General features: G+C 38.8%; 3 protein-coding genes across 5 annotated transcripts; 1 reads left to right on the top strand and 2 right to left on the bottom strand.

The window, feature by feature from the left end:
- The first annotated feature begins 134 nt into the window (after positions 1 to 134).
- Positions 135 to 3,510, top strand: LOC131770484 (E3 ubiquitin-protein ligase RNF217). The gene is made up of 2 exons (XM_059086193.2): positions 135 to 958; positions 1,592 to 3,510. Exons 1-2 carry the CDS (start codon positions 399 to 401, stop codon positions 1,929 to 1,931), a joined length of 900 nt encoding a protein of 299 aa, XP_058942176.1. The 5' UTR covers positions 135 to 398; the 3' UTR covers positions 1,932 to 3,510.
- Positions 3,511 to 3,527: 17 nt separating this feature from the next.
- LOC131770482 (protein FAM8A1-like) lies at positions 3,528 to 8,970 on the bottom strand. Its single transcript, XM_059086192.2, has 5 exons — positions 8,563 to 8,970; positions 7,461 to 7,563; positions 6,346 to 6,472; positions 5,941 to 6,107; positions 3,528 to 4,644 (listed from the first exon to the last, which is right to left on the bottom strand). Exons 1-5 carry the CDS (start codon positions 8,960 to 8,962, stop codon positions 4,473 to 4,475), a joined length of 969 nt encoding a protein of 322 aa, XP_058942175.2. The 5' UTR covers positions 8,963 to 8,970; the 3' UTR covers positions 3,528 to 4,472.
- Positions 8,971 to 9,482: 512 nt separating this feature from the next.
- Positions 9,483 to 24,315, bottom strand: LOC131770481 (uncharacterized). Of its 3 annotated transcripts, none has more exons than XM_066167820.1 (19): positions 24,288 to 24,315; positions 23,078 to 23,212; positions 22,423 to 22,555; positions 22,036 to 22,107; positions 21,633 to 21,704; positions 20,989 to 21,060; positions 20,066 to 20,137; positions 19,623 to 19,694; positions 19,044 to 19,118; positions 18,419 to 18,490; positions 17,882 to 17,953; positions 17,486 to 17,572; positions 16,706 to 16,783; positions 16,143 to 16,217; positions 15,606 to 15,820; positions 14,975 to 15,100; positions 13,139 to 14,722; positions 11,811 to 12,495; positions 9,483 to 11,438 (listed from the first exon to the last, which is right to left on the bottom strand). In XM_066167820.1, exons 2-19 carry the CDS (start codon positions 23,142 to 23,144, stop codon positions 11,036 to 11,038), a joined length of 4,032 nt encoding a protein of 1,343 aa, XP_066023917.1. In that variant the 5' UTR covers positions 23,145 to 23,212; positions 24,288 to 24,315; the 3' UTR covers positions 9,483 to 11,035. The 3 variants fall into 3 exon arrangements, with proteins under 3 accessions (XP_066023917.1, XP_066023918.1, XP_058942173.2); XM_066167821.1 differs by having other exon boundaries at positions 22,423 to 22,552; XM_059086190.2 differs by lacking the exons at positions 22,423 to 22,555; positions 24,288 to 24,315 and having other exon boundaries at positions 23,078 to 23,213.
- Between the last annotated feature and the right edge of the window lie 619 nt (positions 24,316 to 24,934).

The following is a 24,934-nucleotide window of genomic DNA, read 5'->3' as shown; positions in this document are numbered from 1 at the left end:
TCATCAAATTTCATCGTTCAATTACAATGGCTTTTTCCTCATTAGTATGCCTGTACGTAAATGTGCGCCCGCGTTTCAACAGCGGCAATATATGATCAAAACAACATTTCTTTGTTTACTTTATTCCTGCTGCTGGAAGATATGATCGATGATGCCAGGCCAGCCGGGGTCACTTCTTTTCTTCTCCGTCACTTATGACCTCGTGCTGAATGCGAATTTCATTTGGTCAACAACCAAGAGAACTCACAAAGTTTTGTTTCGAACCAGTTTACGCGGGTTCTAAAAATACACTCGTCACGTGTACATACAAAAGGAAACACAGTATAAAGCTGTCGAGTCGACGAAATTTCCTTCATTGAAACACACCACCGAAGAATTTTGTTAGAACAGAAAGCACCATGACACATTGTATGATTTGCTTTGCAGAAACGCCTGACAGAATCTCGCGGACATTATGTTGCTCGGGAGTTATATGTTTGTCTTGTTTGGAGGCACACATTGTGTCGAAGATAAACGAAGCTATCGTGGCCATAATATGTCCTCTGGGCAATTGTGACAGTTTAGTAAGCGAGGAGGAGATAAGACAGCTTGTTCCTGATGAAGTGTTCGAAAAATACGAACGTTTCAAAGTGGAGGTAGAACAAAACCCAGGGATCAAGATATGCCCAGGATGTTCGCGTATTTATCAACACCCAGACTTGGAGAAAGTGGAACGCGAAAAAGTCTCCCGTCCGGAAGTTATGAAAGTAACATGTTCAAAATGTCGCCTGGTTTGGTGTTTTGCTTGCCAAGCTCCCTGGCATCACGGCTTGACGTGTAATGAATTCTGTAAAGGGGATAAATCTTTGAAAATATGGGCAAAAAATCGGGGACAGCCTGCTCGAAACGCCTGTCGTTGTCCGAAATGTCATGTCTTCATTCAGAAGTCCAGCGGCTGCGACCACATGTGCTGTAGCAGGTGAGAATCTTAAATTGGTAGCGCATAATGTTAAACTGTTTTTTCGTGGAACCATCTAATGAAAATTTCTATGTTATGATTTTAATGTGAAAAACACATAGGTTGCTACTTCCGTCTCTGTGAGGTTCCCAGTGTTATCTTCTGAATTTGATCGGATTTAAACATTAGTTAGCCTATCGAGGTTTTTGTTTTGATCGACGAAACAAAGAAAAGTTTATCTTTGTACATGTGCGTTGAGTGATGTCTTTGAAAAAACTTCGGACGCCAACTTTTAAGTCATTTAATGATCGTTTAGCATAAGAAACAGGTTTAACACGTCTTGGTAGCTTTTTCCATAGATATTTTTCACTGGCAAGCGTTTAGTAAACACAGCTGTGCTCCCTTAAATTATTTGGGAGGGAGGGAAGGGTCATGATTTGACCTTCTTTGTAACAGGGGCTGGTAAAATAGTTTTTTGTATCATTCTTAGCATCAGTCTAGTCCAGTTGTGATGAAATAAATGATTTGAAAATTTGATTATTGAAAATTCTTATTAGCATTTCCCATTTCTTAAAAAAAATTTGCTTTGAGTTTACCTTGCACCCTCTCAACATGGTGCCCAATGTCATAACCAATTTTTCTTTCTTTTGTCAGATGTAACACTGAATTCTGTTACCGTTGTGGCGGGAAGTACCATGATCTTAAATTCTTAGGCAACCACTATGATCGTTTCAGTATCCTGGGCTGCAAATACAACTACAAGCCAAATCAACCTGCACAGAGGATAGCAGTGCGTGGAGCGCTCTTCAGTGGTAAAGTTGTATTGGCACCTGTAGTTGCAAGTTTGGCTGTCAGTGCTGGTTGTGTTGTACTTGGTGCAGGGTTGGTTGCTGCACCGTTTTATGCCCCATATGTGCTGATAAAGAGACAAAGAGCAAAACACAAGCAGAAAAAATTGAGAAACAGAAAAACAGTGGAAAATTCTAGTCTTTAGGCCTAATGAGTTTTACATGCATTACCAGGAGACTTGGGTTTGGTTTTTATTTTATCAAACTAGTACACATTTGGACCTTGTTTCATGCCACTTTTCAAATGGAAATCAAAAAGGAAGGTCAGAGTGATAATTATCTGTCCTTTTAAGGCCAACTAACTATAATGTAAGGCCAGACCACGGGGAACAGCTGCACGACTAATTTTTTAAAATCAGTGGGTTGCTTCTGCTTTTGAGAACCAATGTAAAGCATGGTGATATTGGGCTTCCAATCATCCAGTTACCATGATCTGCTTCTGTCACAAGATAAATCATGCCTTACCTTGGAGACATACATAACAAAGAAAAATGCTGTCATGTCTTTAGAGCTTTTAAAATCATTCTGCATGTCTTAGGGACAGTTAATCATGTCAAATGAGACAGCTGCATCTGATTTTTCTTTTTAAGCAAGTAGTGCAAGCAACAAAAGTCGGCAACACTCAGTTAAAATCTTTGACAACTTGAGTATTCCCCCCCCCCCCCTTTTTTTGAGACCTTCTTCCCCATATACTTCTGGGATCTTCCTCTTCTTATCCCTAGGAAATTTTACACTTACCCTAGGGGTTCATGTTCCCTTCACTGGCTACAATGAAAGTTCTCAAGTTTAAAAGCTGTCATTGCACAATGTATTATAGTTCAGATTTTTCTTTCTGTTGTTCAAACTCATTTGAAAATAATTTCTTTTTAATCAGTATTGCTTTTCAATTGTAATATCAGAGTGTTCTTAAATATTGCCAAAATATTCAGAAATAATAAGACACTACCATGAGAACTTTTTCACCTTGTTGGAGGTAATTGGGCAATGTAAGTTGATGTTTGGTTAAGGGCTTGTGGTGGCCAAATTGTGGCAAAATTCACAAATGAAAAATTGACAGGGCAACTGTATTGATGAGAAGCCTTGTTAAGTTAGATATCTAATTGTTGTTTTTGACACAAATTTTCATTCTTGAACTTTTGCTCCAATTTGGCTACCGTACTTGTGAAAAATAGTAGAATCTTATTAAGCATTTTTTTTTTCACTCTGTCTGATTGCCAATTTTAAAATGTAATAAGGTGAAAACTTATAAGTCAGTGAACATCTGCTAAAAACCAAATTCAGCATGAGTGTGTAAAATGTCAGGAAAGTGTTGAGCATGAAAATCTTGTTACTGAGACAAAATTATCACTCTATTTTTCCCTGCCTGTGTTACAGTTCAAAGACTTCAGTAAAATCAATTGTAACTGGAAGATATAACCATGGCTGCAGCCAATTTGATTATTGGAAATTTTTATACAACTGTTATCATAATTTTAACCCTTGGTCACTAAAATTGTCATAAATTGTAGAGAAAATAGTTGAGTTAAGGGAAAAAAACTGAAAAGTATGTTGGAATGAATACATCTTCAAACTATATAGTTAAATATTTTGGGTTAACTTGAGGTCTTCATTTGGTGAATGGTGGTATGAAAAAAGCAGATGAATTTAGAAAGGAAAAGGGAAGGATTACTTTTTTCTCCTTTGTAAATGGTGATTATTTAAGCTGTATTTAATTGAATTCTAAAATTAAAAAGCTCACATAGTAAGGTATTAAAATTTATTGATAAAGTGGAAAGGTTTACAATTGTTGCAAACCTGCACACCTCACATACTCCATCCCTTTTTCACATCTAACCCTCTTTGTTATAATTAAGTGAAAAGAACAGTTACAGAAAACACTAAGTAACATTCTAAATACTTAATGTCAATTAATATTGTCAATTAATAATGTCAAAGAAGGGGCTTTGCGCAGAGAACTTGTAACAGACTAATGCTGAGTGATCAAAATGCTTAAACATCTAAGAGCAACTGGCTTCTAATTTCGCCCTATTTTATCACCCTTCAATCAAATATAAAGGTCATGAGAATAACCTCTTACTTGATTTTGAGGCCAACTGTTGATTTCTCAGGAGATGAACCAGGGATGTCCACTCAGTTTCAAATGTTTGAAAGGTAAAAGGCTACAACTCCCCAATGAAGGGTGGTTATTTTTAAAGTTTGCTCCAAATGAATACCACCTAAGAAGAACAATAGGCTCTTTTATCTTCAATTGGTAAAGTGTTCTGTTCTTAATTTCCTGGTATAGACACTGATGCTACAACTTGAGGAAAGAAAGGCCACAAAGAACCTTTTTCTGTCTTTTTACATTTTGTTTCTCACCTAAAGTAATGTTAGTAATTTTTCTGAGCTTCCTTGAAAAGTGCAAACAAGAGACACTTCTGTTTTTCTTACAAGGGAACGTAATCTTAAAATGTTTATCAAGCACCCACTCTTCTTTATTTCACCCAAATGCTGTCCTCACTGCTCCTGTCCAAGATAAAATCAAACTGACACTTCTACTCAATATCCCTCTCATTGAAATTCATGGTTCTTTTCTGTGTTTGCATGTGGGCAAAGACTATGTAGAGGAACTTTGGAGAATATTTAAATACACAAGGTATAACAATGTACTCTAACAAATTATTTTGCGCAAAACTATAACAACCCTGTCACTGTAGGCGATCCTGTGCTTGTCGAGGTTGTGGTGAACCGGTGACAACAACTGTAGAATTGGCTATTACATCATAGATGGTGCGATTGTGCTGGAAAAACAGAATGGTCAAAAAGACTGGGAAGAGAAAAGTCATGGAGAAATTCTTCACAAGGGCTCTTAAAAATGATCTGTGAAAAAATAAAATAAAATTGTGTATAAATTAATTTGTGCTCACTTTATCTATTAAGTATTAATTAATAATTACAGATGAACAAATATTGGAGCAAAGTCCCATTCATTTGAAAATGTTTCCTTAGTTCTACTAGTAACATTTTCATTGCTTAAGAGCAGAGCTCGCAGAGCATAGCCCCATAATTATACAAAATGGTAGTAGTAACCCATCAAGCTGAAAAAATTTGGACTTATGATTGTACGACCATACAACTGACTGTACAAAGTGCTACTTTTAACATGCGTGGTCAACTGTACTGCAGGCACGCCAACACCATGGCTTTGTCCAGTAGTCCAGTGGTCAGTACACTGGGCTCCGAGTCAGACAACCTGACGTGTGGGAAAAAAAAAATGCAAGCTCTGCTTTTAGGCTTGGCTAAATCTATATATTATCAATGTTCTAAAGTTACACACTGTTAACTCTTTCACTCCCATTAGTGACCAAGAAAGAATTTCTCCTTACAGTATCCATACAATATCAAGCAGACATATGATAAGAATACAGAAAAATATCAATAAGGGGATTATTAGTTAATTCAGTACCCAATTCTCCAAACTAACATCACAAGAAATGTATGACTAACAGGAAAGAGAATTACTAATGAGATCGTGGAAGTAAAGGATTAAGTGAGGTAAAAATTATTTTGCAATGGTACATAATATTGCACAAAATGATTTTTCTTTCTTTTTTTTTTTTACTCACAAAAATATTTCTTTAGGTAAACATTTTATAGTTTAAGGTCACCAAATTGTGTTTAATCCTTTGCACCCTAACATCAGTATGCATATTCTCCATACTGTTCTCTTAAAATTTCTTAAGGACCAGACAAGGAGAACTTGTTTAACAATCAAGAGTTTCTTTAATTTGTAGGTTGTCATTTCATTTATCCTTGTGATCTCAACCCTTTACACTCTAACATCAGTAAAGGTAATCTCCATACTGTTCTGCATACAGTCCTTTAGGTGCTGACAAGGAGAATTTGTGTTACATCAACAACTTCTTTTGCTGCTGATAATTTTCTTTATTCTCATGACCTTTCTGCATGACTGAGGGGTGATATTGTAAAGAGAAATTAGATGCTAATAAGTCACTATTAGGAGTTAAAGGGTTGATGTTTGATTTCGAAGGTGTGCTGCAGGAAGATATCAGGTTCTTGTCACTCTTAGGGGTGAAAGAGTAACAAAAAGGTGAGCTGGAGCCCTGCACCACTGTGGTGATTTATTCCATAAATCCTAACTAATTTATGATGTACCTTCGAAATCCCAGGTTACCACCAGGTTCAATCCTAACTCGGTCACCATCAAAACCAGGAGCCACAGTAGTAATGGTCTCTGTTGCCACAACTGACAATCCCATGAGGTACTTGCCGGGTGTGGCACCACCAACACTACCATGTAGTCCACCCATGAGGAAAAACACCTTGACATAAGAAGAACCAAAATATTGTTCATTGAACATGCTGTAACTCTAAGATAATTCAATTGTAAATTAAGCTTGCTTGAAGATAGCTATGTCATCTTTATGAGTCATTCTGTGCTCAGTAAACTTCAGCATCAGGGAAATTACAAAATACTGAAGATTTAGAAGGAGAAAAAAGTGCTAAAATGGGAAAACATATCAATTATGATAGAATTCTTCCTCATCTTTCAATATTTACCTCAAAAGCAAACACTATAAATCGGTAGACCAAAGCTTGTATAAGAAGTTCCTCAATATCTTTCAGACTTGTATTATCATCTGTTATCAAAGTGTATTGTAACTGTGTGTATCTCTCCAAATCATCACTGAAAGAAAAAAAATCAACAATTTTACTGTTTATGGTTTGAGCCTAGGTGTAACATTTGATTGTGCTTTTGGTTGGGATTAATCCTGGAAAACTGTTTGAATAATTTCAGTGAATGTCACTTTCAGAGCCTCAAACCATGTTATGATTATCATATCAAAAGCATTTCAAAGAACTTAGGGCAGAGATCATTAGATTCAAATCCTGGAAATAGCCAAGGGTTTCAATAAAGAGCTGCTTACTGGCCATCTATTGCAACCTGTAAGACCTCTGACAGCTGTTTGTTTAGACTGCAAGTAGGTTCTTGTGTTTGGGTATTGCCTTATGGCACAGCTGTCTATTACACCTATTGAAGGCTCTCGCTTATTGAAACCCTGTTAGAAGCCCCCTTCATAACAATGTTTCAACCCTTTGCTCCAAAAAGTGACTGGCTTCTAATTTTTCCTTACAGTATCACCCTTAACCCTTTAATGCCCAAGATCTCACTAGTAATTCTCCTTACTGTCTGCCAAATGATTCTCATCATGTTAGTTTGGAGAATTTCATAAGAGATGAATTAGTAATCCCATAATTGATATTTTTCTTTATTCTCATCACTTGTCTACATGATATTGTATAGACATAGTAAGGAGAAATTCTGTGTTGGTCACTAACAGGAGTTTAAGGGTTAAATCAAATGTAAAGGTCGTGAGAATAAAGGAAATGATCTCCAATGTAAGAAGCTCCTGATTTTCCAACGAATTCTCCTTATTATTACCATGAGGAATGTAAGGAGAACAGTTTGGAGAATATGAATACTAATGTTAGGGTGTAAAGGTTAAAAAGCTTTTAGTGGACTTCCATCTCATGGACAAATGTCTTTAATTTGTTCAGTCAGTCTCCTCTGAGATTGTGATTTCAAAAAAGTTTCCGTGGTAAAGTCAGTTACAAAAATTAATGCGTTATTTAACTGTGGAGATTTACTTTGTATTTAAGTCATTTGTACTTACTAAAATATTGAGAACACAAGGACCTTTGTAAAGTAGAGAAAGATGAAATCCAGTATTTCTGCATAGATCCTCTTAGAAACAGGGGAAAGCTTAACTTCACAAGCTGCGAGTAAAAAACAAAATTACAAAAATTTTGTCATCAAGTGACCAGATCTGTAACTGAGAGGTTGGATAATTTTATATTACTGACCATTCATCTAATCAAAACACTGTTGGAGAAATCTGAACTTTTACTCAACATATAGCTTAAACTCGGCATAGGTTCAATGGCATGAGGTGACTGGGAGTATTTCTGTTCTCCCCTTAGATGGAAAACCAGGATATCTCAAATTCCCCCCTCCCCCACCCCACCAGCAAAGAAAAAAAAGGGGGGGGGGAGAGAGTGAATTGTTGTGCCTAAGAAGACGCCACATCACAATGACCTGGCCAAGCCTGGAATCCAGATTTCATAACTCAATGTTCAGCACACTGATGGTAAGGCCATTATGGCTTCTGCTGATTAAAACCTGACTGAGTTAACCCTTTAACTTCCATGAGTGACCAACACAGAATTTCTCCTTACTATATCTGTACAATATCATACAGACAAGTAATGAGAATAAAGAAAAATATCAATTATTTGATTACTAATTGATCCGATGTGAAATTCTCCGCACTAACATAATGAGAATCATTTGGCAGACAGTAAGGAGAATTAAGAATGAGATCTTGGGAGTTAAAGAGTTAAGCTCAGCCATCTTGTTCTTCTCTTCCCTCAAAATTATTTCCTTAGTTCTAAATCTGTATACCTTAACTTACCCTTGGCTTCTTACAACAAATAATGTACCTAGAAACATGTCCATTACAATGTAACTGTCTACAAGAGGACTGTAAGGAAGCTAACAGTACTTGTAAAAAAAAGTAAGTGAAAAAGAAACTTATTTTAATGAGTAGGGTACATGTACAATTAGACGAATAATCGCATAACAACAAACAAAGCTAATTCGTAAAATACCGCACTGAAGCCCGTCTTATACACTAAATCATCTGCATTTTCGATTCTTACAAATAAAATGCGACATTTTGTGACCAATTTAAAGTTTTAGTGTAATACGAAACCCACCTGTTCTAACTGCCGGTTGTCTAGCTTGGAAATTCAACCAAGGGGCTGTACGGTTTTGTTGGATATTTTGAGGTTGTTGTCCACCAAAAACGGCCTGTGCTCCCTGTTGATTTAAACTCGTCTGTGGATCGACACTTTGGGTTTGAAAAGCTCCTTGGTACATTGGATGCGATGCTAGCGTTTGCCAATAGTACATGTAGGAACACAGCTGATAGTAATATTGTTGATAATATTGAGCTGACATCCAGTAAAAAAGCATATTCCACGGCTCTTGAGAACTGAACGGGCGACTGGTGGATGTAATTCTTCCATTAAATGTTCCCTCTGATCCGTTATTCAGGGGAGTAGATGTATTTTTAGCTGCGTCTGGACCTTCGTGAGTTGCCGTGGCGTCCGCCATGTTTTTCTCGTTGAGCGAGAATCGAGAGGAGACTGGGGTAGTTCAGCTGGGAAAGCCGTGAAGTCGATAATCGATTGATAGATTGATAAACGATGATACTCATAAACGAAACTTTGTCAATTTTAAAACGAAGGGCCTCGAAAGGGAAAAGTGTTGTATTAATTCGGTGGGATTTGAGGTAGATCGATTGAAACTACTTTTTTCAAAATAACAACAACTTCTCAATCATAAAAAAATAACTTATTTGAACCCGGGACTGTTAACTATGACAGTGTCTCTGACTTTTCGACAGCATCAAGTGAGGATCATTTTGTTTTTCAAGGGCCATAGGTCTGGTTCATGAGAGCCGATTGTTCGTCTTTTCCGTAGTATTATTGGTTGTAGGACTGAATTAGTGTAAGTCAGCTGTGGTTGGTTACTTCTCAGTCGACTCTGGGTCTCATGCTCGGCTCACGCTCACGTGTGGGCCATTAAAACAGGCCTCGCACAATCGTCTCGCGATTCCTTGCTCGAATTTTATTCCTGCCTCAGCGTTTTACCAAAATTACACAAACTATTTAAGTGTCTACAAAATTTTGTAACCGCAGGCAGAACTCTAAGGAACGACCAATTTTAGTATCTTTATCTAGTTCTTTGAAATATCAACCTCCTAGATAAACGAGTGATAAATAGTATTTTAGATAGCTCTCTTATGTTTTGCAGTTACCAAATGCTTTAACTGTCTCAAAAATGTCAAAATGAAAATGTTATGATGTCTGCATAGTTGACTGAGGAAAACTAAACAATGAATGTCCCAGATTTTATAATTACTGAGAGAAAATGTTGTTTTCCATTCGCGTGGATAAATGGAAGTAAAAAACAAAACAAGACAACTCTTTAAACTACTGATGTAAGGCTACGAGGTCCTTGTGAGTCTGCGCAAACGATTTTGGTGCTTGCATAAGAGAGCCACCTCTAAAACGATGCAAATAATTAAGTAATTATGCCTACCGAGAGAGTAGTAGTTTAAAAACCCAGCCACTTCCTAAGTACATCATAAAAAGACCTGGCTCTTCCCTTTGTTTGTATCCAACATTGGTATCTTGTGACGAATATGAAAGTAAAACTAGTCTAAGAAATAGTGCACGAGGGAAGGTCACACCGCTGACAGTAAATATCGTACAACTTAAAAAGTGGGTTAGCATTTGAAATTCTCGCTAATGGTTGACAAACATTTCCTCCAATTACCAAATAATAAAAAATAATAGCAGTGATATAGCAATAATGGCAATAATAATGATAATAATAGTAATAATAATAATAATAATAATAATAATAGGAATAAATGTAATCAGAATTATGAAATTTATAGTAATGATAATATTTATGATAAACGTTTCATTGGCAATCAAGTTAGAAGATACAAATTTTCCTCCTTTTCATTGCTTGGCTGGGTTTGGTGAATTAATGAATTGAACTTGAATTCGTATACAATTGTTAGATAAAATTGATTTATATTATGAAACAGGAATACAATCGAGTGTTATTTCGGTTAATCGGTGTATCAATCATGTAGAGACCTTTGAAGTGTTTTGTCCAATCAAAGAAAAGGCTTTATCTCAAATAAACCCGAGACTACATCTTTTCCATCTGTTGGCCATTTACGAAATAACTTTGGTTTCGTGCAACGAATATCTCTGAGGGCTAAAACGAGATTTGACTCCCACGAAATAAAACTCATTTTCGTAGAGAATCATTGGACATGCATGAAGCTTCGCCTTCAAGAGGAGACTGAGAGAAGCAAGGAAGAGCGCCATTCCCTAAATAACACTGTTTTGTTTTCCTGATTCAGTATCAAGCTATCTATCAGCCCTTAATGTGAGCATAAAAGTATACAACCGCCAAAAAATTACCTGACACATGCAATGGCTAAGCAAATCTAGCAAACGATTCTAACCTTCAAAAAGCTCAAATAGAAAAACGCTCATGATTTGAGAAGCGATAAACTAGGTAAATGTTTCAACACCTAAAAAAGTCAAGAAAAGCTGCCTTCACATTCTGCTAAATGATACGCTTCTATGGCGGAGAAAATTCCTACAGAGCGCTTGAGAACGTATCGTTTTCCTTCCCTAGCTCCGACCCTGGTGCAGGTTCCACTTCCAACGCCATTGCCTCTTCGTTGTTTTGGTTGACGGACCAGGAGCTCGCGAACGCCTTGTTCTCCCGCCCTACCACTTTCGGCTCCGGTGCAGACTGGGAGGTTTCTGGTACCGATACCTCCTCGCTGTTGAGGCTGATGGACCAGTCGCTAGAGAACGCCTTGTTCTCTTCCCCTATTTCCGATTCCGGTGCCAATTCATTATCTTCGTCGCTAGGACAAGTGTCTTGATCCTCTGCTTCCAGAGTAGGTTCTGTTTCCAGGTCCGCCTCTGCTTCGTTCTGCTGGTCGATGGAGCCTTTCTTGTCGGAAAGGAACTCTTCTGGCAACCCAGCAAACCTATGATTAAAAGCGAAAAGATTATATAATTGTGAGATACGCAGATGATTTTGCACAAAGGTTTGTATTAGCTTCTTAATTAACCTCTATTTCTGAAAGAGAAAATGTAGACTGTTAATGGTTACAGTGAATACAACTTACCAAAAGAGGCTGCACTCATAATATACCCCCGTAAAAATCGTTTCCTTTCCCCAAGCTGCGAAGAACGCTTACGCATAAAGCACGGCGGAGATAGTAGAATTCTAGCGTGCGAGACACGCGAGCCCCCAGTATCCTTTGGTAGTTTGCATTGTGCGCTTTAGACTGATTGGCGAGGAGGAATCGATTATTTTTACCTTCTAAACCCGTCATCGGGCTTGGGTTGATACCTACAGAGATTCATCTTGAGGCTCGCCGAAAAGCTCATATATGGTCTCCTCATCCATCTCAAGAGTTGTCAAGTCTGTCTGTACCTCTTGGTCGCACATCTCCACTATTTCCTCTTCCTCTTCCTCTTCCTCCTCCTCTTCTTTCGCTTCCACCTGCTCGTTCAGCTCTTTGCCCTCTTGGGATCCATCCTGGATTTCGGATCCTTTGATCTCCTCTTTCCCTTCATTTTCATTTTCCTCTGGGATGACATCAATGGCGAAATGTCCGTGCGCTGAGTAATTGACATAACGAGGTTCTTGCTCTTTTAATTCATCGTAAATGGCAACTTCATCTTTAAATCTGACTGTAGAAGGCATGTTTCGGGGTTTTTTGCGGTTCATGTCCAAAGGAACGGGGATGATGGCATAGGGGTCATCTTTCATTTCTTCATAAATAGGATTAGAGAAAGACGCTTTGTTTTCCTCCCCGATGGGGTTGAGTATTTTGTCGTTATTTTGCGTGGGGTCTGGGTGGATGGATACTATCTCCATCTTGCCGTCTTCAAAATGATACCCCTCGTCGTCCAACTCTTCATCGTCCTCTCCCAAGTCATTCACCGGAAGGAGCAGAGACTGGAAACAAGTGAACGAAAAGTGCGGATTCTTGATCCAATTCAACAAAAATCGTAAGACGTACGAAAAGTATTCCCCTGTAAGAATGAAACAGAAAAAAAATCTGTTGATATAGTCCTCCAAATTCTCAGTTACTTCTAAACGACGCCTTGCTGCCTAGATAGGGAGGTGATTTGTGCTTGATTAAGTTGCTTCTGACAGAACATCTGAGTTACAATTAAAAATAACAGGATGGATTTAATATGTACAACAATTGTAGTGAATAAAAATGCAATGTAAATAATAGACACTTGAAGGTATAATAGGGTCTCTAATTGTCTGAGTTTCCACTCACGAGACCGTGAGGTATGGCCTCGTCACTGATATCTAACACGATATTTCCATGGTCTCTTTGTTATTCTTTAGTGTGAAAGGCTATACTGTTTATTAATTTTCTTTTCGCGTTCTGCTCAAAATTTTCTCATGGCAAAACCTACATTCCTCTTAAGTGGTTGAGTGAGTGTGACCGGCAAAGCATCACGCTCACTTGACGCTCTTTCACATCTGCGTTTCCTCTGCTGCGTTCGCCGTCCTAAATAACCCGGCTGACTAATTAAGTTCAAGTACCACGGTAAACTATATCATTTCAATTGCTAATTAGCAGGGTACTGGGCTTCAATCTAATGTACTTAAAAATCATCCCATCGATTAGTGCCCCCAACCCCCGAAGTGACATCTTACAGATAAGCTGTCCAACCACCAAAGTATTCGCTCCTAGAACGGTTATCTTGAATATGTTTGTATCCATGAGTGGATCTTTGAAAGGCTCCCTGTTCTCTGATGGGATTCTGCTCACGGCGCCAATTCCGAGGTTTATGAACGTGACTGAGAGAGCTGTGACCATCAGCTTGTTCTCGAAGTAGTCTTGAATGGGAGCAATGTAGGCAAACGTCATACCATACAGGCCTGCCAGAACACACGTAACACCCACATAAGCCCTGCTCTCTTGTCCAATCAGAATCAGACCGGAAGTTAGTGTGATCTTGCGAGCCATCTCAATTACTTCCCAATACCAAGACGGTGTGTCGTAATTTTCATAAAGAAAACGCAATCCGGTGACGATCTCTTTATTAGGAAGGGTCTCCTGGTATCTCTTTTCTTCCTTCTGGGCTATAATCAGCGCCCGCTCTCTCCAAAGCACAGTGATGGAGAAGGCTGGGAGTGCAATTATGTAAAGGATATTTAAGTAGGCCCCAATCAGCTGTAAGTGGTACTTTGTTCCGTGACAGCGGATGCCGTAGTCAGCTTTGAGGTAGTCGTCACATAATATCCCTTCTTTGTCACGGCAAAGTCGTCGGCAGGCGAGTGGCAGGACATTGGCCGTTTTAGAACACGTGCTCAGATACGTCACGAAGAGGAAGAAGAACAAATTCCTGTAGACGAGTTCTTTGGCGTGTGAAATACGCCTGGCTTTTTCCATCTGGGTCAGGCTGTTACTTAAGGTGACCATCACATAACGCACACCGAGAATGAGTGCAAAAAAGGCGATAGCACAAGCATTCAATCCCATGCTAGCGTACAGACTACCAAATGCGTCCACCTGGAGACTCGAGAACAGACAATGGAGAGGAGCAATCTGCAGAAAATTCAGCTGTAGTAATTCTGAATACTGGGCGATATCGTCAAGGACATTTGGCCATTTGACGAACGAGAAAGCTTCGAGTAAACCATAGGTAACCTGGTAAAATCCGATTATGATTTTAAGTCTGGCGAAGATGATGTCAATCAAAGGGCGTCCTCGAGCTTTTTTCGTCTTCTTCCTGCTGTACCAAACCAAAATGGCCACAATGAACAGAAAGAATCCGGCCAACATTCCTAACTGTATTGCCATTAACTTCTTAGTTGGGCATTTGCTGCAAATCTGCAACTGTTTGTAGTATCCAAACTGACAAATGCCACAGACGGGACCCTCATAACCAGGCTTGCAAGGATTGTCAATGGCATTCACCCCCCCTTGACAAGACTCCTCCCTTGGACATTTGGTTGCCTTCGGCATAGGATAGTTGAAATCCCTGAACGAGTTATCGAAGGATTCTTGAGGATTTATGAGATTTGTGGAGAAATTTCTGTATCGTTCCCTGTGTGTTTCGTTCTGCCATTCCCACCAATAACCAGGTTTCAGATTCAAAAAGTCAGTCTTGCATTCCAGGCCCTCGTGTTTACCGCCTCTCTCGCACTCTATACATTTGCCAAAGATATCGGTCCGATGGAATCCATCCAAGCAATGGCAAGCGATCTTTCCGGCCATTGAATCTGTGTTTGTTCCTGATAGGGTAACAGAAGTAGATAAATAAGGATTTCTTAGCAGTGGTGCATCCCTGAAGTGATTCATGTGCAGAGATCCAAGCTTGAACTGGAATTCAGGAAGCCCAATATTATAGAAGTAGAAAAACTCTGCTTGTCTAAAATTATGTTTAGAGGGATTTCAACATATGTAGCAAGGCCTGTACTAATGGGTATTCCTTCTCTAAGCTAGATAACCCCTGCTGAACAATTGTTGAGTTTTGAATTACTAACCTCGAGGACATGCCCTACAATGTTTATAGCGCGTTCCTGGATAGATGTCCAATTTCACGTACGCGCCACGTGGACAGGTAAGACACTGGTCCGCAACATAGCCAGCACTGTCGGAAAGAAAACCCCCTACGAAAGAAAGCCGTGAAAAGTAGTCATATAGACTTATTTCTCCTGATTCTCTGCTCCGTAGGAGTAATAAGAAACTTGTAAAAAGAACACTGACGAAAGCCGTCGATGCCTCCATTTAGGCTTAGTTCAGATGAAGTCAGATAAACTCTTGAGGGCAGTGGATTAAATATGCAGAATAAATCAAAGGAGATAACAGTTTTAAATTTAATTTTCATGATATCAAAATATTTAGCAGGTATTCGCCAAAGTGGAGGTGCATGTTTTTTTTAAGTATAGACTAAAACAGCGAGATAATACAGCAAGAAAGATGATTGTAACTAATTTATTCCTGCAACGATTACAATACTTTCGGGTGCAAATCCCACGCGTGTGGCGTGGAGGTAAATAGCAAAGAATATCCAGAGTTTGGCAGCCAATCAGAGCGTGCCTTTAACGCTATCCTCTGTTTTAGAATACACTAGTCTACTTTGTCCATTGTTACAACGAAGGGGCAATAAACTACCTGGTGGACACTTTTTGCATCCTTTGCCTTTAAGTGAATAAGTCCCCTCTGGGCAGGGAAGAAGTTTATAGTGATGGGTCATATTCTCTGCATCATAATAATGCTCCACTTGTTCAAAACCCAGGTTCATGAAACTGATCAAAAGATCCAGTCTCGCTCTTTCATAAATCTTCCCTGATACGCTGACCATTTCCACGTTCGATGCATTAGGATTCCTACAAAGAAACCTGCTTTGTTATAGAAAATATTGCTGTTTATAGATAAAGGAATGTGTAATCGTTTGTTTCACGATGCAAGAGTCAGGCTAATCAATCGTGTATTAATGGCGACGTTTCAATTGCGATACTTCTAGTCTTCGTCCGGCAAAGAGGTTGAACGTTTACTTGTTGTTATTTTCAGCACCTGGTTTGTTGTTTCGTCAGAGACAAGTCAATATTTATCTGGGGGGGGGGGGGGGGGGGAGGGGGGGGGCGTTGGAGAATGTTGGGGATCACGTGGTTTTCAGGGAAAACGAAGGAATATTTTTTGTGTACTGACAGATAAATTCTGCAAAGAGTTTTTTCCTTTTTCGTGTAGAACCTTACTATTCCAATGAGCTCGTCATTCATTGTCCTGAAAAGACATAAAACGTTGCATAAAACGGAATTGCGAAATACTAAGGTTTTTACAACAACATAATTTGGAGGTGGAGGCCTGTGCCCACACGGGCTGTATTCTTAACAATGCTTAAATCGTGTTCAGTTCAACATTTCAAAAATGTAAAGCTATCGCGGGAAACTTTGATCTATCGTTCAATAACTTACTTTTTAGCTGAATCAGTTACACTTGCAAACCCTAATTTTAATTTCAATTGAGTGCGATAAATCCAGAACCAAATTAATGACTATCGCCAATCAAGACAAACAGCGGAAAGATCAGAGGAAGCTTTCAAGAGTCTGCCCGGTTTTAACGCGCAGAAAAAAACTCTCCTAGTCGCGATTTGTTATATAGTTTCCTCTGATTGGAAGAGAGGGTACAGATTTCTAAAGTGATCATATTACGGCGTGATTAAGCAACCCAGTAAATTTTGGAATTATTTAAAACATTTAACTGAAAATTACAGTTCATGAAAATCGTCAGATCCGATGCCATAAAAGGATTCGAGATTCATTTCTGGTACATTTGTCCGGATCATGTATCTGAAGAAAGAGGTCAAGAAAAATACTGTCCGTTTTGCTGGTTTTACTCTTTAGTCTTACAATCAAGTTGCGTCGTTGCAAGCACGTTGTCTTTATTACTGTAAAACTAGAAGTGTTTTTTTCCTGCCATGATAAAAAAAATTCTACCCATTTGAAAGTACTGTATCCTCTTTGGAGACTGCTCATCCCTATCTAGCCGGATAATGTAACCCATATATCCCTCTCGGGGGCTGCACATACCTATCGAGTAGGTGAACATTAACCCTGTATCCCTCCTCGAGTGCTGCTCATCTCTATGAAGCATGAAAAGACAACTCATATATCCTTTTTGGGGGCTACTTATTCCTACCTAGCATAAAAGTATAATCCATGAATCTCCCTCGGGGGCTGTATTTCCCTAGGGACAGGCAAGTGTTCCCATTAAGGGCTGTATATAAAGTATGTATACGTACAGGTGTAACTCACGCATTCCTCTGGGGGGCAGCACATCCCTTTATAGCATGCATGTATAACCCGTGAGTCGCCATCAGGAGCAGCACACCCCCATGGGGTAGGCGAATGTAACCCCCCGTTTTTTCCTCCAGGGCTGCATGCGCCAATAATGTAGGCAAAATAACGTATTTATTCTCCTGAGGGGCGGCAAGTTAATATAAAACATACTCTTTAGATAACTTATGTCTCCCCGCGGGGAAGCTCACTCACATAATGACTCCATCGGGCGTCTGCTCATTCTCGTCAAAACCAAAGGCGTGTCTCTCGAGTTTTTCAATTTCATTATCATTCAACACTCTGAGGAAAATAATTCACAACAGAAACATTAAGAAATAAACAATTTTTTCGACTATAACTTAGACGACTGATTTTTCATATAAAACCATTCTGTTTATGCCATTTTGTAGCATAAAGAGGTCATAATTCTAACTGGGCTCTCTGGCTTATGCAGCAGAAACGCCAATACACAAATGAAGTTGTCAATTGCTGTTCTAGAAACGTTCCTCTGAAGAAGGAAAGTTCCAACTTAATCCAGAAAAGCTTCGAGTGCAATCTGTTCTAGAACACCATTTTAAATCAACTATGTAAGTAGAGTAAGAAACTCACAACATCTCGAGTTTAAGATTCCTCTTGAAGGCTCCTTCAGGAATCACAGTTATGTTGTTGTTACTCAGCAGACTAGGATTGGAAGTAAAGAAGCGCGCGAGCGTTTGGTGAATTCGTTAAATTGAAAATGTTTACCTAAGCACTTCATTATTCTGTTTGTCCCTGAATTATACGTACATTCTTAATATCGGGTCGAAATATTGAAACTTTCTGGCTTATCGGAAGTACTAACGCCCTGTTCTGACCAGAGATTGTTTTTAAATTTCCCAGTTACCCTCTTTTGGTTTGTTCCTCGTCTGTCTTTTGGACAATAATTCAATCGCGGACCATGCACATATTTGATATGTCATCTGCAGCTGAATGCAGGAATTTGATCAGTTATTAAGTGCACATTCAGCTTTAAAGTGAAAGTGTGCACATTTTAGAATTTTGTCATAAACTTCGCTTAATTATATTGGCTTGAATCAAAGTAGCAACGGCACAAAGTTTTAGGACATTTTCTGTGACTTGCAGATCTACCTAAATGTTTCAACTCACAGGTATCTTAAAGTGGGGACATCCGTAAAAGTGTTTCCTGTTATTGCTTGCAGATTGTTATGCTGCAGAAATCTATAATTTTGAAGTATTTTGTCACATTAATGTTCATGAGATTGTTGATTCTCTTCTAGTAAGAAATATTGTTAAAAGGAAAGCGGGTTGTGTTCGTTGAGTAGTTTTCGGGAGGTTTCGGGAAGAAAAGTCGGATCTTGATTCGGAATCAATAGTGAGGTAATCAAAGTGCAAAAAACGGTTGGGTGACGAAGAGAGAGTGAGAAGTAGAGAGGGGGGGAGAGAGAGGGGGGGAGAGAGAGGGGAAGAGAGAGGGGAAGAGAGAGAGAGAAAGGGGGTGGGTTGGTAGTGGAAATAACATTAGGGAAACGTAGTCTAAAGAAATAATTAAAAAATTCTGAGTACATTTCTAACTGGTCAAAATTGACTGTCTGGTCTCTTTACTCCCCAGGCTTTCCCTTCCAACATTTCTGCCCCCACAGCTTTGAGGAATTATTTTGACAAAGATACGTGAACACGAAATGACAGTAAAGAAGCGGGAATAACCCCCTCCCCCTGACCTGTTAAATGGCTGATTAAGGGAGAAATGAATATCTGTTGTAATTTTACTCACAGAAATTCAAGGCTTGTTAACTTATTACTGAACAGGTCGTCATCTAGGTAACTGACACGATTGTATGAAAGATCTCTGCAAGAATTAACAATAAATTGCACCTTTTTTTTCTGATATAAAGATGGGTTTAGCTGATTCTACTTTTGGTCCAGTGGATTTTTACGCCTGTCGGGATATTACATTTCCAAGAGTGTTGCGGCTCACTATGACACCAAAGTAACCAATAGGAGCGATTGATGCTGAGGAAGAATTTCCAAGCTATTACACAAACTCGATGTTTCATACCGTTACGTCGCAACATGATATAGTACAAGCCTAAAAAGGGATCTAGAAAGGTTATCTAACGTGGTGGAATTTTTCCTGGTTTATGTGGATGTAACAGTCCGCCCTCAAGCTTTTTCATCATGCTTCTTTAATAGTTCATTGGTACCTATCCCTACCCGTGGGTGGAGGCACTGTGAGGATAAAATTTCTCGAACCCAGACCTCTCCATTTAAGGTCCAGGGCGCTAACCGATGAACTGCCACGTCTCGTAATATTCTGAAACATTGTATAACTTCAAGTGTGCGCGTAACATACAGGTATTTAAGTTTTCCCAGTTTTTCAAACAAGCGATCTTGAAATTCCAGCATCCTGTTATGGGACAAGGACCTGCAAAAGTAATCAACAGCAATTATGTCTTAATTCAACTTCTTAAAAACTGTTTTTTAAGGATTTGGACTCTGTCTTGATTTAATTTCACATTCTCAATACTGACTTAAGAACATTATCCATTTCAGAGAAGGAGAATTACGATGTAAAAAATTGGGAATAGATCGGGATGAACCCTCCTCTACCAGGCCCTCCATTTTGAACTCGGTCGGGTAAAATCGGTCGCGAGCTGACACATGGTTTCGAGGCTTTCAAAGTGTTCTGCCATGAGAAGTTTTTAGTTTTCCATCCCCAGAACAGTAGTATTCAAATTTCCATAGGTTTTGCCACGTGAAGAATAAGATGTGGATCTTTTAATTTGTCCTACTTACAGGTAGTATAAGTTTACAAGATTGGAAAAAATATCCTTGTCGAGTTCTTCAATCCTGTTTGAGCTGAGATTTCTGAAAACGGAAAGAAGTCAAGGCAACGTTCACTATGCTACAAGCTGGATATTAATTGGTATTTTTCTCGAACGTATTGGCTTACAAAGCCAAATTTTATCCTGGTTTCCGTGTTTTGAAGTAACTGAGAGCATTAATTGTTCAATACCCGCATGGGATGGTTATATGATCAAGTAGTCCATCTTTCCCATTGCAAATGCTCCTTCCTATCTCCACCCCCCTAAGTCAAACTCCTTGGGAGGTGGTGTAGCTGACAAAAAATACGATCACCTTGAGGAACATAATCGACCCACAGAAATATCACATGACAGAGAGAGGCTATTTAAATTCTAATTCAATATTTGCCATTATTTCTTTGAATATTAAAATCCCAAAGGTGTGATGTTTTTTTTGGTATCTGGCGGCCATTTTGTACCGCAATCATACCAAAGCTCATACATGTTTAAAGGCTGTTTTGTTAAACACGGTTAAAATTGTTTTCTGCATACAAGCTGCATGCTTACACCAATGCTTGTCGACTTCAAATTTAGCAATTTGAAAATACAAGTTAGTGACTACTAGCAACCTATGGAAAATTCCGTTTTCAGTTCTCTTTTTCTGATTTTCATTAAGTTAAAACTGGTTTAACTAAACATGTTTTTGTAGTGTGAATGAGATTTTGGTTACCAAAACAATACAGTGATGATTATGTTCGTGCCTATGGTAATTCTTGTGGGACTCGAACTCTTTTCGTGTCTCAACAGTTTCTTTCATCCCTGTCAATTAAGATAGCTTATTAGCAAGCGGTTGTAAATGTTCCAGCTTCTCTTGACTCAATGCAATCAGAAAAGTATAGATTAGATATTACTCACAGGCTTTCAAGCTTAGTAAGGCTTGAAAATATTCCCAATGGTACATCGTTAATGGCGTTCGAAGACAAGTCCCTTAAAGATCGATAAAATTGAATCATGCAGAAAATGATATCAGTGAATAATTGAAATTTATTTATGATTCCGAATATTGCATCTCTAGTGTTTTGATCAGTTCACTCAATTCCGGTTATCAGCTCATATTCCGGGTCACCTTAAGTGGAAATGAATTGCGCCAACTGTTGCGGAGCTGAAAGAAGGCTCCAGATATCCACCCTGTTTTCATACACAAAAAAATACCAATAGAAAAGGTGTGCGCTGTTCGCGTAGTACTTTTTCTTCTTTTCTTGGTTCCCAAGAGTGGACTCTACGTATCTTATTTCGCTTTAGTTACCTCTGCTAACACGCGTTCTGTTGTCAAGCAAACTTTACTCGCTAGCATCTAAGGTTCTAGAACACTAAAGGGCATCGGGCCTTGCCACAGTTGGTTAAGGGGCAGTCACTCTTATTCAATGGATGTGGACCATATTTGGTGAAGAGACATGACCGCAACAGAATTAAAAAAAACCTATCGTGTGCAAGATGCAGATTGAAGGAACTCTGCCATTCACATGCGTTCGAGATCTTTCAAAATTAATTCAACTCACAGTTGTAGAAGTTTCGTCTGAGAACGAAATAAAACCACGTTCAGGGTTTGGACTCTGCTTGACACGAAAAAACTGCAAGGAATCGAATGATCAAAGTAAAGAACATGAAAGTTTCTCAGGAATTTTGTTTCGAAATATGATTGCTGTTAAGGTGGACATTTAAGCGGAAGGAGAGAAGAACCAGCGGATCCACAGACGAAAAGAAAGAGGAAAAGATACGGACGAACATGGGATAGATATAGACAAACAAATACGACCGTCTGACTGCTTGAATGACTGGCTATCTGGCAGACAGACAGGTCGACAGACTGACAGACCGTCAGACTGACAGACCAACAGGCAGATAGTCTTATAATATTGTAAATGTAAACTTAGGGAATAGTTTCCGATGCAGTTAACTTACAGATGCTCTAGATTCGTGAAAGCACTGAACATGGCAATAGAAGGGTTTTTCAAATTACTTTTAGTCACGTGCCTATAGAGAAATAAAAACAAGCTTAGAATGGGATTTTGAGCTTAACCGAACCAAAATAGGTCAATGAAACTTTTTTTTCTGAGATTTTTGGTGAGTAAGTTGCTCAAATTAAACAAAAACCTTGTCTGATTTTTTTTAGGGGAAGGGGTGGGAAAAGGAGTAAAGGGTACGATAGCACAACCCACCTCCCGCAAAATTTACTCACCCCTCCACCTATGGTAAATCCCATTCTTTACCCCGGTGGGGTCGTTCCTCCTGTTATTTTTCAGGAATACTTAACAAAAGTAAAAGGATTCTTTTTAAAATCATTCTTACAGAATATCGGGAGCCATGATAGAACACTCCATTATTTCAGTGGATTGTTGAACGTATTGGCAAGAAAGTGATTTATTTCCCAAGTAAGAAAACCATTCATTAGTTACCAGAGCACATCGTAGCCTGCAATCTTCTAAAGAGACAATTAGTTATATGAAATTATAAATAAAAGATAAATGACTAAATAAGGGACCAGTCGGGAGGGGCGGGGGGGGGGGGGGGAGAGTCGGAGGATTTGAGGGGTCACATGGTTTTCAGGGGGAATGGAGGGTGGATCAGTTGTTCCCGACAGATTTTTGAAGGGGGAGGGGGGGGGGGGGAGGGGGAGGACAATTGATTGAAAATTAACTGCCAATGAAGGGAGATCCTAAACTGTAGTGCATGGCGCTCCCTTGTCTCGTGCGAGCAGTTATTAACGGCGCGTGGAAATGGAAACGCACGAGTGTAGATCGTCGTTCTGTCGCTCGCTCTTTCACTCGCCTGTGCGCTAAATCTCTTTCTCCTCCAGCATTTTCCCCTTTTTTACAATTTTAAGATTTTAACTTGGGGTCTCCTACCATTAAAAGTGTCAAACGACTCAAATAACCTTATAAGATTTAGCCACATTATAAACTCAGATACTCAGCGATGACAAACAACATGAGGTTTCTCTTACTACTCGCTAAACATCCGTATTCTTCACTCCATGTAAAAGCGATCAAAAACACAACCAACAGCTTCATGGCGCAAACGGGTTATATAAGCATAATCACAGAAATTCTAGATCATAGTAATTCTGAGCCAGGGTTTCCTGCAAAAACACAAAAAAAAAAACAAACAAAAAATTATACCACAACTAATAAGGATTAAAAACGATTCTACCGTTTAGAGCCGGACGCTTGCTACCTAAGTTCATAGCTAAATAATAGAGAGAGTTGCCCCTTTTTGGTCAGAAGAACAATTATCTGAAATAAGGAAACAATTCCATACGCTCCCAAACGCCAGGAGGACAATACGTTCCCTTTTTCCAAGAAATATCCACTCAAATGTTCCCACGGAATTTCCTTGCTTTCCCAATCTTTCCTGTTTTGTGGGAAAATGCTCTCAATTCAAAGAAATTTCATCAAAATAGCTTGGCGGGTTTAACCGGAAAGTTGTAAGATAAAGTGAGTATAAAACTATAACAGACGGTACATTTCATTTTCGTGCATGCTTTAGAGTATCTGGTCATAAATTGGAATAAATAAGAATTTTCATTTGTTTTTTTCATCATTCGGTAACGACTGATATTAGTGGTTTGAAATTTTTTGAAAAAGAATAATAATTTTCCCTGTTTCTTTTCTCCCAGCATGCAATACTGGGAGCTTTCAGTGGAAACAAAACAATAAAGCCGAAAATGGAATTGAAAGAAAAGAGCCAACTGCAATTATATTCTGACAAAATAATCTGTTATTTGTGAAAACTGCAGGAGGAGTTGATAGATATTGGTTTCAAGTCAGAATTTAAGCAACAGATGTTAACATATGGTAGAGGTTCAAGATTTGAAAAAAATAAATTTAAAATTTTCTTTCCTTCAGAATATTTCTCTAATTTAAGTAAATCTCAACACCAGCACTAGCAAAATCCAAATGTTTGCATTTGAAGTCTTGACATCAAGAGGGAAATGTCCCGCCAAATTCTCTGCTATATTTCTCTTTGAGAACATGTATTTGGGTCAGATATTAGATAAACAGATTGTGTTTCTTCTTGTTCAAGTAGCGGATCCAGAGCTCTCTGGCATCAATTTTCAGCGAAAATTCTCACGTTCTTTTCGATTTAACTTAACTGTGTAAACAATTCACTGAAATTATTCTTAAAAACACGAAAAAGATAGTAAACGATCTTACCTGATGAAGCTTCTCCTTTTTCTGCAAGTTTGCCAAACTGGTGTCAACTTCTTTTCCTTACCACGTGATTTTTAGCCAATGAACGTACCGTTAATTCAGTGATATAGCAATTAAATAGCATTTTCCTTAGAGGGTACCTCTCGCGATGACTTATTCACTAATCACCTGTTATCCGAAAGGCTATTTTAAAAAGAGTGGTCAGTGGTATGACGTTTTACCCTTTATTTAAAAACATTGTTTGACTACCTGTCATCTTTCCTATGAAATGAGTTTTTTTTTTACATCTTTATGGCGTCTCATACGAATCAAATGAAAGGCAATTGTAAACTGTTGTGACTCTCATAGTCTGTAGGCGCCATGATAGCATAATTGTCTTTGTTCGTGATTTTGGTTTTTTTGCTTAGTTTTAGGTCTTGTAGCTTTTGTTAATTGGTCGTGTGCTTCCTCTGCTTCGTATGCATGTTAGTTTGTATTTTGCATATGTTGGGATGGTAAGTTATTTTTTCAGGAGTCTTTTCTACTTCTGTTGAAATCGAGTGTAGTTGCAGCGTGTTATTCAGTTCTATTCGTCTTTTATCGCTTTACTTCACCTCGTTTAGAAAATGAGCAGTCTCTCCTTTTCGACAAAGTCCGCTGCACAAGTCAAA

This window comes from Pocillopora verrucosa, chromosome 5, assembly GCF_036669915.1.
Source record: "Pocillopora verrucosa isolate sample1 chromosome 5, ASM3666991v2, whole genome shotgun sequence".
NCBI classification, from domain to species: domain Eukaryota; kingdom Metazoa; phylum Cnidaria; class Anthozoa; order Scleractinia; family Pocilloporidae; genus Pocillopora; species Pocillopora verrucosa.
This window is presented reverse-complemented; position numbering and strand designations above follow the sequence as displayed.

Excerpts from the sequence above, each read along its gene's own strand:
- LOC131770484 (XM_059086193.2), top strand. The coding sequence starts at position 399 with ATGACACATTGTATGATTTGCTTTGCAGAAACGCCTGACAGAATCTCG. Across the intron at positions 959-1,591 it reads GACCACATGTGCTGTAGCAG|ATGTAACACTGAATTCTGTT; the intron begins GTGAGAATCTTA and ends TTCTTTTGTCAG.
- LOC131770481 (XM_066167820.1), bottom strand. The coding sequence starts at position 23,144 with ATGAAGCTGTTGGTTGTGTTTTTGATCGCTTTTACATGGAGTGAAGAA. Across the intron at positions 22,556-23,077 it reads ATACGGATGTTTAGCGAGTA|AAGATTGCAGGCTACGATGT; the intron begins GTAAGAGAAACC and ends TTGTCTCTTTAG. Across the intron at positions 12,496-13,138 it reads GGTGGTTGGACAGCTTATCT|GGGAATACTTTTCGTACGTC; the intron begins GTAAGATGTCAC and ends TCATTCTTACAG.
- LOC131770482 (XM_059086192.2), bottom strand. The coding sequence starts at position 8,962 with ATGGCGGACGCCACGGCAACTCACGAAGGTCCAGACGCAGCTAAAAAT. Across the intron at positions 6,473-7,460 it reads CTTGTGTTCTCAATATTTTA|TGATGATTTGGAGAGATACA; the intron begins GTAAGTACAAAT and ends TTTTTCTTTCAG. Across the intron at positions 4,645-5,940 it reads GGTAACCTGGGATTTCGAAG|ATCATTTTTAAGAGCCCTTG; the intron begins GTACATCATAAA and ends ATTTTTTCACAG.